General features: G+C 44.2%; 2 protein-coding genes across 2 annotated transcripts; one reads left to right on the top strand and one right to left on the bottom strand.

The window, feature by feature from the left end:
* Nucleotides 1–3007: 3007 nt before the first annotated feature.
* mzt1 (mitotic spindle organizing protein 1) lies at nucleotides 3008–4743 on the bottom strand. The gene is made up of 3 exons (XM_067260732.1): nucleotides 4547–4743; nucleotides 3964–4109; nucleotides 3008–3403 (listed from the first exon to the last, which is right to left on the bottom strand). The coding sequence occupies exons 1-3, from the start codon at nucleotides 4599–4601 to the stop codon at nucleotides 3380–3382; spliced, it is 225 nt and encodes a 74-aa protein (XP_067116833.1). The 5' UTR covers nucleotides 4602–4743; the 3' UTR covers nucleotides 3008–3379.
* Nucleotides 4744–5950: 1207 nt separating this feature from the next.
* Nucleotides 5951–10071, top strand: bora (bora aurora kinase A activator). Its single transcript, XM_067260708.1, has 11 exons — nucleotides 5951–6103; nucleotides 6327–6433; nucleotides 6627–6672; nucleotides 6960–7041; nucleotides 7168–7221; nucleotides 7346–7402; nucleotides 7591–7829; nucleotides 8033–8192; nucleotides 8441–8967; nucleotides 9266–9400; nucleotides 9492–10071. The coding sequence occupies exons 1-11, from the start codon at nucleotides 5951–5953 to the stop codon at nucleotides 9510–9512; spliced, it is 1581 nt and encodes a 526-aa protein (XP_067116809.1). The 3' UTR covers nucleotides 9513–10071.
* Nucleotides 10072–10751: the final 680 nt, after the last annotated feature.

Raw genomic sequence — 10751 nt, 5'->3', positions numbered from 1 at the left:
TCTCTTCTCTTCTCCTCCGAGGTGTTCTATTAGATATTCTATTATGTTTTAATCCCTTATACTATTATATCATATACCATTATGTTATTATATGAGGGTATAGTGTGTTATATTGTTATGTTAAACTATATTCTATGGTATTGATTATTCTGCTGGCTAGGCTGGAGGCTGAGAGCAAAGCATGAGGAAGGATGACCACACATCAAATGTCAGAATGGTGCTTTTCACTTCCAGGTAGGCCCTGAGTATTCCAGGTCACGTGACCCAACCAAGAAGCGAGAGTGGTCGCTGTCCGGTCCTGCAGAACGGACTAGATGTTGCATGTCTGGTAGCTAGCTGACCTTGTTCACACAAACACAAGCAAACCCTCACAGGCAAACAAACACACACGCAGGACAATGAACTAGTAGTAATGAAGCCTAAATACCACTCTATCCATTTTCATTAGGGTTATTAGAACATGTTTATCTCCTCGTCTTCATCACGGCACCGCCCTCCAAAGCAGCAGGTCAGTGGGTGACCAGGCAGCTAAGGAGACACGCTGCCGCCATCGCCATCCAATCAGCTCTTAGACCTGCCTAATCCCCCAAGACAGCTCCGTTTCTCCTCACACGGGAGCGGAAATGATTCTAATTAACACACACACACACACATACACATGCATACACAGCCCAGCATCATATGATAATGGGAATTGATTATGCTTATGGTAATGTGGACGGTCCGGGCCGCAGCGCGACCTTCACAGGGCTAATTGAAACAAGTGCTGCAACTCTCTGCCAGTTATCAAGCACAACAGCCCGTCATTAATCACCATGAACACCGCTGTCATAACACAGGCCGCCGTCTTCTCAGACAAGTCTAGGGAGATGAATATGTCTGTTAGGATGATCTGTAGGTTAATGGAAGCGGATGACAGGCGGCTCGGTGTAACGCCTGAACAATTCCAGCGAACTTCTCTTGGTGTGGTGCAGTGTAACTCCAGAACAGTTCCAGCTAAATTCTGTTAGATGTGGGCTTGTGGAAGACTAACACAGGAAATCCCAAGCGTACACAGGAAGTAGGAAGCAATACGATGATGGAATAATCATAAAGTAGAACTCTAGCAAGGAGTCATGTAGGTTATGAAAACGCTATCTGGTTATGAAAACGCTATCTGGTTGTCCTTTAATTCACTTTAGTTATTTATAACTAGAGGCTTATTAGAAAACATTATGAACTATATGTGATGCTTCCCTCTAATCAACAGTGCAAGATGACCACCTGTTAAACACAGTCTTAATGTAAATTCTACGCTTCAGTGCATCATTCCAATAATGTAATCAGAGACATATCATATCCATCATTACATAGTCCAACACACAAAATGCCAATTAGACAACAACAACATTTCATTATGATTGAGAAAGCACTAGGGAGTTCACACCAGCACACTGTGAAGGTTGCTGCGTTCACATCTCCTGGATCATTATTCAATTAACAGCTTTGCTAATGTAACCAATTAATGCAGCAATAAGATAGCAGATATATGATTATTATGCATCTATGCAGCAGCAACTAATTGTACAGCAGATCAACCACTAATCAGTTTGGAAAACATCCAAAAACAACAAAGTCACCTAAATACTTTGGAAGTTTTAAAGGGAATCTGATAATGATCCATTATTTAGTCTGATGATCGTTAACAACTCTCTAAATTGTTTATTATCCAATATCCTGGCTATGAATTTTAAAGGACTCGGAATGCTAAAATCAAACAGCATAACCAGTTATTAATGAAGGGTGAACTAGCAAGGTCAACCAACACTTGTAACAACTAAAGCAGGAGAGATCTGGTCTGAACATCTTTCCAGATTAGCACTACACTGGGTCTAGAATGGCTTGTCTTTCTTGTGAGTGTTTTGTTTGTGCATATCTGTCTGTGTAAAAACTCAGGTCCTGTAGAGAACCCCGGACCTGCAGTCAGAACCCTGGGTATGTAGTCAGAACCCTGGGTATGTAGTCACAACCCTGGGCTGAAGCCAGAACCCTGACCGCTGATAGTTTGGGTTCATTAGAGCAGAGCCTACATGCAGAGAGAACGGCATCTTTTATGCAGCTCTTGAAAATGTGAGTTCTGCTCTACACAGTCTCACTTCTGAGAGGGGACAACAGTAAAAGAACAAGTCAAATGTGTGAAAATTCAGAAAAACCTTCCAGGTTAACATACTGTCCATAGAGAGGATTATTGAACGGTTTCTCCTTTGTGGTTAACGTCTGTCCTGCTGACTGGACAGTTTCCATGGAGATGTAATTATTACCTTCATGACCTCCTTTTCTGTCTGCATGGGTTGTTATCCCTCCCTAGACACTTGTCCTGAAACAATGATTATACCCATCCAGTAAACTTGTAAAGGATCCTCACCCACAGGCATCCTGAATAACATCTTCATTAGTTTTACTTTCATCGTTTGAGAACAATGTTACAACTTCTAAAGACAGAGGTCAGGAATTAATTTATATGGGTTAGGGGAAAATACAGGCTGTGCCTCGTATCGGACACTACCCGTCCTGAAATAGAAAAGCACCACCGCCACCTTGTGGATATAAAATGCAATTGTGTGCATCTTCACTCACGGGGTAATAATTAAAGATTCATACAGTAATAGAAAATGTATTCAAATATAAGAAGCAGCGCCCCCAATTCTTGCTTTAACTTCTGCACTTTCCTCCTGCTCGAGTTTAATTTAAAGTGGTTTCACAAAATAAGCCAAGGATGAATGCCCGCCTCACCAAAGGCAATTGGTTGGAACAGGATTACCGGAGCATAATTGGCTGGAAAGTAGCAGGCCACTCAAAAAATTTGAAACTGACATTCCAATGGCACTGAGCTTTCTGTGTTGCTCAACTCTCAGAGGGCCTTAATTTACACATGTAAAAAGAGCTAAGTTGTTCAGTTATTTTTAACTGAATCTAATCTATTGTACCTTTAACAACCATCACTTTACAACCGCACAGACAGAAAATCTAACTTGTAGCAGGGTCATATTTATTAAAAAAAAAAGTAACAATTCACAATAAATTATCGATGCATTTTTTTCAACAATTGGATCATGTGATCTAAAACCATTGTCATTTTAGTGATTTAAGATGGCCAGCCTGAGCAGAGAAGACAAGTGAAAAGAGGAGATGGATGGAGATGAAGACCAGATGCTGTAATGTAAAAATGTCTCCCTGGGACACAGAGGATGTCCTCTTGGACTAATGGTTCCAGCTCAGTGTGTACAGAGGCACTAGGAACAGGCCAGGGCAATGAACTGGTTTGGCAACACTGAGGCGACGGACCTGATAAGAGCAAAAATCTTCCAGACAGAATCATTCCGTGAGAATATGACCATCGTCAGTTGGTGCAGTTCTCAGAGGCCTGTAACAGAGAGAAGTTAAACAACTGATTACATACTAGTTTCTGACAAACGTACTTAATGTAGGAGTAAAGGAGTCAATGAGAAAGCAATGCAAGCAAGACCTATCTATACACTGACAAACTGATTTATGTGGAAACCCAAATAGTGAGCACCGGTAATCCACAGGGACAGACATCTAGGTCAGTGGTCCTCAACCCTGGTCCTCAGAGCCCACTTTCCAGATGTTTCCCTGAAACCTGATTAAAATGAATGGTTGTCATCAGCCTTTTGCATAGCTTAACCCATTCATTTGAATCTGGTGTGTTGGAACAGGGAAACATCTAAAACATTTAGGACAGTGGGCCCTGAGGACCAGGCTCAAAAACTTCTGATCAAAGTGGTACCTGACTAGCTATTAGACTGAGTAATGCTCAAGCTAGGATAGCTATTGTGTATTTTCATTGCACGCAAAAACAAAGTTAAAAGGGGTGCTAAACTATCTCTGATCACATTAATAAATGTAGTGGAATGACTCAGTGGTGGGGCTACAATGTGCATTGGTGTCTGGTGGCATTGGCACCTTGAGGGATTCGGAGGCCTTGCGCAGCTCCTTGATGACGGAGGACAGAGCCTCTGGGTTGATTCCCTGCTCGCAGAGACGCACGCAGATGGACAAGGATTCCATATCGAGACCCGTGTTCAACAGCCGGGAGATCTCCAGTAAGACTAGTGTGGGACAGACACAGGGGTGAGAAGAGCGATGTAGGTAAATAGCGATTAGTAACACGCAAGTACAGACTAATACATCACGTTTTCCATATTTTTCCCGAAGAGAATTCCTATTTAGCTAAATACTACAGTACGTCACTAATACTTGTCACCATGGATACGTTTGGCAGGTGATAGTACAGACCATCAACAGTACAGTACTGGAGAATAAGCTACTGACCTGTTAGTTAGACTAACGTAATATAAGTAAAAACTACGGGCAAAAACACTGTAACTAGGAAATCTACACCACTGGTCAGCTGGTTAGCGAAACTAGATTAGATTTTATTTTCAATGGCTGGTTAGTTAGACTAGGGCAGCTAGCCTAGCTAGAACTAGCCATGTACAGTGCTACTGTAACGTTACCCAGCCAGATAAGCTAGTAGTCCACCTACCATCCATCGTTTCCCGGACAGCGTTCATGTTTGCATTACCAGCGCCACTTGCCATGGTGATGCTGTTATCCTTCCACGTGTTGTAACGTTTGCACGTTTTTAGCACCAAGCAATTAATTAAAAGGAAACGAATTCTCCTAAACACTTGGTTACGGCCAGTTAGCAAACAGTAGTCATGCCCAGAAAGGACGCGCGGTTAGCTTGTAGATAACGAACAGGTCACACATCACAGAGTCACAACATCCCATTCCGACACAAACCGGAAAAAGGAGAAGTGACGACATTTTCCCCTGGTTGGCTGTCTTGGTAGTCTTCGTTCGGATAGGCTCGTAGGCACTTCCTGTTTGGTACTATTGGCTAGCGGGCGTCGTGGTCAAATTGAAACAAAGTTTGAACAGAATCACTGGACTCAAGCTTGCATTGCTGGTTGTGTAAAAGGCTTCTGCTGCTAATAGTGAGTATCAGTATTACAAATTAAATGCGATTTGCATTTGTATTGGGAATTAAGCAAGTAACCAACGCTATGCAGTAGATGATTATTACATCTAGCTCGAAATAGCATCAAGTTTGATGACTAAATGTGTGGTATTATTATTAGTCAACCACTTGGACTAGGTAGTTTGTTAGCTTGTTTAGTTTCTTTGCAAATTACTTGCATGTTATTATTCAATTGGAAAGGCAAAAAATATGACAATGAGTCTATAGCTTTAGCTTTACTAATCATATCATTACGTAAACTTGTGTGAATAAACCTCAAAATACATGATAAAATAAATCAGCCAAAAAACTAACATAAACATCTCAAATGGAAAAAAGGCATGAGTCACCAAGTCTACTTTTAGCATAGCACAGGTGTGACTCCGACTGATTTACAGCTAGGATACCTAGCTAAACACAGTTGCATGGGAAATAAACTAGAATACCCTATATATATATTTGGCTAAAGATACAAGATGCAAAACGAATGTTATAGGCTAATTTAGTCCTGCGGTGTTATTCGCCTCTGAAGTGATGTCTGTTGATACCTGATTGATCAATGTTTCCTGTTATGCTTATTTATGCTTTACGTACAACTGAGAGCATAAGAGGGCCTGTGAATGGATGACAGGTGATCTCACCCATAGACATAAATCAGCTACTGCTGTTGTATCAGATTCTGAAGAGTGCCTGGTAAGAGTAAAGTAGCTGTCAAAAATAAGGGATTTCCTGTATGGAACAAACCAATGTTGCCCAATATAGGGGATCTCCCAGCTAATACAAGACAGTTGGCAACCCTGCTTCGAAACGGCTTGCTACTTTTGCACCCATTTTACACAGTACTTGAGTTGCTTCTAAGTGAAATGATCACCACTGAAAACAAAACACCCATTATTTCACCCAGATCTAGGTCGGTGGCCAGTCAAAATGATGGATGGTCCTGATCCTCATATCACCCCAGAAACCCCAGGCCGACCAGCCATCCGCAACCCTTTCGAGAGCCCCAATGACTACCACCACCTGCATGAGTCTCTGGTCCCTAGCCCCTCTGTCTTCAAGACCCGCAAACCCTCCGGAGCTGTGAGTTTGGTGTACACACTTAGGGTGGCTTGGACTGCCTGGTACCATACTGTTTAACAATCTCTGATCTGAAGTGATTTGGCTGCATGTTTGATCGAAAGCTAGATAAACTATTTACCCCTATTTCCTCATGGTTGACCTTGTTAAGAGTCACTCAGTTGGAACTATGCCGTAAGTGACTACAGGAATACTAACTCCCCTCCCTTACTCTCCTCTCTTTCAGACGCCAGCTAAGTTCAGCTGGTCCATAGATGACATGGCCTCCATGCACCCAGTACACATAGACGCCGAGGACATCCATCGCCAGTCCCTCTACTTCAGTCAGAGCAGGTCAGAACACGGCTAGCTGGCTAGTTAGCTACATGGCTAGCTGGTGTCTTGCTCCGCTGTGGCGAGCACACCCTGGAGCTCTGTTGATTGATGACAGCATAGATGTTTGCGTTGGAGGTGTTAAGTTGTCTTGCGACAGTACAGTTGAGGAGATGCCGGCCACTGACACAAGCTTTGTTGTTCAACCTCTCAGGACAGACACCGAGATAGAGGAGAAGAGGCAGAACGCCATTGAGCAGGTGTGGATTTCTTCTCTGGTAGTGGCCCCAGATTGGTGCCTCGGTACCTCTGCCAAACTTGTGTGTTCGTTCATCGGTTATCCTAAGCGGCGGGGCGGGGGGGGGGGGGGGGGGGGGGGGGACGTCTTGATCTGTGGTCAAATTCTGTATTGTGCTCTACCACTGAGGTTAAGCTACGTCTATCCACTTTAGATCTCAACTGCTGTTGTAGGAAATCAGCGCATGAGCTCAATGAGTTTGGACACGTTGACAGGAGACATGTTTAAACTTTTGTCTTTTCTTTACAGTTTTTCACAAAAGAAGCCATCGTTCCCTCCCCATGGGCAGGTCCAGCCAATAAGCAATCGTTACAGTTGCATGCAGGGAAAAGTATGTATAAAGAGTATCGGGCAATGGTTGTGTGTATGGTGTAAGTGGGTATACTGTTTAATGCACTCTTTTACTAGTCTAACTTTACTGAGTTTCATGTCTCATCTTGGTGTATTTCTGCACCAGGTCCCTTGCCCCAACTGATCCTTGAGGAGCCTTTGATAACCAAGAAGAACAATGGTTTGTACTTAGCAGTCTTTGTAATAGGACTTGTTTAGTGTAATGTTACTGTTTAATGTTACTGTTTGAATGATCATTGTAAACATGACTAATGATGTTTCTCTTCATGTTGTGTGTGTTGCAGTGTCCTGTCAGACAACCCTCTCCTTACCTGTGGGTTTAGATGTGGAGAAGATACTGGGTAAATCTTTCAGAATCTCTGAATACTCTGGTGCATGTAGCCTTTTAATGAGGAGTGTCTAGTTGAGATGAAGCCTTACTGAAACCTCTCTCTCTCCCCTGGATTGTCTCTCTCTCTGTGTATCTCTCTTTCTCTGTCCCTGCTTCTCTCTCTTATTGTCTCTTTCTATCTTACTCTGTCCCTTGCAGCAGCGTATTGCTTATCAGAGGAGCTTTGTGACCAGGTGCAGGAGAGCCTAAGTACTTCCTCTCTGAGGAGGAAGTTGTTCCTGGACGGCCAGGGCAGCGGGTCAGACTCCTCCAACCCTTCCAGCCCAGAGAGGGAGGCGTCCTGTGCGAAGGAGAGACCCCCAGGGGGAGGCCAGGAGGGAGGCGGACCTCTGTCCTCTCCTTTCTCCTGTGGCATAACTGCCATCACCCCCTCCACGGTGACTCTCCCATTTATTGTAGATCGGTTTATTAGTTGCAAGTTGACATGAGGTACAGTATTGTCATGTCAATCATCGGGGTTTTATTCCTCATTTCAAAGGGTGAACGAAATCTCTAGGATGGTAATGAGAGGTTAACAAAAAAAAGAAAAAAACATCATAAAACTACTTTATTGACGCATGACACGGTTTCTCCCGTGTAGGGACAGTTCTCATCCAGTCCCATCCAGGGTCGTGGCCGGGCCTACAGCCTGGGCAATGGTGCCAGCCCTCTGTTTCCTGATAAGTCGTCCCCCGCCGCCTTCAAGTCCCCCACGCTGTCTCCTATTGGTCCAGAGGCCACAACCACACCCCAGGGAGCAGGTAGGATGCTGGTCATGTGACTTCACACTTACTTTTCTCGTAGTATGTAGAGATGTGTCCTCATAGTATGTAGAGATGTGTCCTAACACAACAAAAAGATCTTACAGTTGGTACATATTCCGTACAGATATGTAGATTTGTACCATGAATTCTCAAATTAACACTGACTAAAGGGAATTATTTGTTTGTTATTGGTCGTATCATTGTAAATGTCCTTATCAGAGTGTGGTCATGTTACTTCCTGTCAGGTGAGAGGAAGAAGCTGAGCTTCGTCACCCCGGAGGCCGTGCCGCTGGAGATGGAGGTGAACGCCCACACAGAGAGCCCCTACGTGGAGGGCTGCTCCCCCATCCGCAGCTGCTCCCCCCTCCAGCCACAGGGCCGTACCCGGGCCAATCCCAGATCCAGGGCCCGCTGCTGGGCCTCGCCCCCTCGTGTTTCCCCCATCCTTAACCCAAAGCTCCTGGAGAACCAGAACGTCCTCTGGCTGCCTCCCAGCCCCCTGCCGGTCATGGAGATGGAGCCGTGCTCCCCGTCTCCTGGGCTGGCCAGGCTTGGGGAGACTCCTGGGTGCCTGGAGCCCATCCAGATGGAGGAGGCAGGAGAGGAGGAAGATGAGCTGGTCGCTGCAGAGGAGGAGGAGGAAGAAGGGGTGGCATCTGTGTGTCTCACCAGCTCTCGTATGGGCAGTGCGTTGGCCGTGGACACGTCCCACATGTTTGTGTCTCTGCTGGCTGAGGGAAGCTGCATCCCCACAGACAGCAGCAGCATGCAGGTGGGTCTGAGGGAATAGACATGGGTCATGGCTGGGCTAGATGGGCGGGTCAGGGCTGGGCTAGATGGGGGGGGGGGGGGGGGGGTCAGGGCTGGGCTAGTTTGGGGGCCAGGGCTGGGCTAGATGGGGGATCAGGGCTGGACTAGATGGGGGGTCAGGACTTGGATAGTTTGGGGGCCAGGGCTGGGCTAATGCTGGACCAGCTAGGTGCTAACATTACACAAAAAATAGAAGTGGGCAAGACATGGAGATACTTAGTGGTAGGTCACTTTCATTCTGTGTGTGGTTGTGTGTATAGGTGGACAGTGGGTACAACACCTACTCAGTCAGTGCTGCCAGCCTCATAGATGGTACCAGCTCTGACTGCCAGAGCAAGGAGTCATTCAGCACACACCCTACTGAGGACACCTACAGTAGACACACTAGGAACCGGGTAAAATAAACACCAACTAATATATTTTCATTTGAATTCACACTCACACAAACTCTGTGCAGAATTTGAATGGAAACTTCTTGTTTTACAGGCAGTTTACCCACACCACTGACTGATCTGATGGGTGGATTCTTCGGCCCAGCGGAAGACCGAAGATGATGTCATCAAAGAAATGTTTACACGTTTTAAAGCACTCATGTGAATCCCAAGCGAGAACGATCGATGCTGTTTGAAAGCTGCTTAAGTTGCACAATACCTCCTTTGTGAATCCCAATCAAACCCCCACCTAATTTTACCGACTGACTGTGCCAACAGTCTCAGTTGGTGAAGACATGGAAAAGGGACTGGTAGGACTTGACGTTTGGTTCGAGACTACATTTGTACTGTATTTATAGATTTTGTGCTCACTCGAGTTTAACTTCGTATATGGTCTCATGTTGCAGCATTATAATGCATTGGTGTGATCAGGTCAACTATCAAGTGGGAGAAGCCTGACCATAGAACATTATAAAATGGTTGTTTTTAATCATTTATTTTGCTATTTATGTTGTGTCACCACTTGCCTTGTTGAGAAACCACTGATATGTTTGTCTTTTTTTATAACAGAACCTTTTTCTTTCTTAACTTCTAATGAAGTGGTATAAAATGAAATGTGCTTTTTTGAGCAACATTAAAAGACATTAACTCGACTCTTGTTGTCCTGAACATCAGTTGTACAAGCTATAGTGCCTTCTCTACTAAACGTTAAGCCACTGCCCTTGATGTAGTGGATGTGGTTTCCGAAGCACCACATATAGGGATGCACGATATATCAGCAGCCTTATCGGTATCGGCCGATAAATGCTTTGCGTTATTGTTATCGGTCCAATAAGCAAGTTTGCTCAATAAATTAAAGCTGATAAAATATGGATTATTTCTGCTCGTTGAACCACTTATTTTTGGGTAAAATATAAGACATCTGATCATTTTGGTAAAAGAAAGATATAGATGTTTTATGCAGTTAAGGTTTTACAGTTTTTCTCAATTGTTTACACACAAATACTGGTACTTGAGACACAATGACCACAACATGTAACTCATGCACCAACCCCATGAACCAATTCTGCTAAACTACAAGCACAATTCCTGTTTTACACTCAAATTGCAGTTCTAAAACACACTTTTTTCAAAACACTACACACAATTGTCTGCATTTGGCACAATTCTCATGAAGAAAATCTTTTGTTTTCACAAGGAACACACTGCCATTCAAATACGCACTCTGACTCATCGCATGGACAAACACCTGTCACACAGTTTTACAATTAGCAATCAGAGCTTTAGCATAAAAGGGCAACAAGTGACATCTTCT

Source organism: Osmerus mordax, chromosome 22 (genome assembly GCF_038355195.1).
Source record: "Osmerus mordax isolate fOsmMor3 chromosome 22, fOsmMor3.pri, whole genome shotgun sequence".
NCBI classification, from domain to species: domain Eukaryota; kingdom Metazoa; phylum Chordata; class Actinopteri; order Osmeriformes; family Osmeridae; genus Osmerus; species Osmerus mordax.
The sequence above is the reverse complement of the archived record's forward strand: the minus strand, read 5'-3'. Positions and strand labels throughout refer to the sequence as shown.

Bases quoted from the DNA above. Each gene is read 5' to 3' on its own strand.
- mzt1 (XM_067260732.1), bottom strand. From the start codon at position 4,601: ATGGCAAGTGGCGCTGGTAATGCAAACATGAACGCTGTCCGGGAAACG. The intron at 4,110-4,546 runs GTAGGTGGACTA...GTCCCACACTAG, and splicing joins TGTCCGGGAAACGATGGATG to TCTTACTGGAGATCTCCCGG. The intron at 3,404-3,963 runs GTGCCAATGCCA...TCTCTGTTACAG, and splicing joins AGGCCTCCGAATCCCTCAAG to GCCTCTGAGAACTGCACCAA.
- bora (XM_067260708.1), top strand. From the start codon at position 5,951: ATGATGGATGGTCCTGATCCTCATATCACCCCAGAAACCCCAGGCCGA. The intron at 7,042-7,167 runs GTATGTATAAAG...TTTCTGCACCAG, and splicing joins ACAGTTGCATGCAGGGAAAA to GTCCCTTGCCCCAACTGATC. The intron at 7,830-8,032 runs GTGACTCTCCCA...TCTCCCGTGTAG, and splicing joins CTGCCATCACCCCCTCCACG to GGACAGTTCTCATCCAGTCC.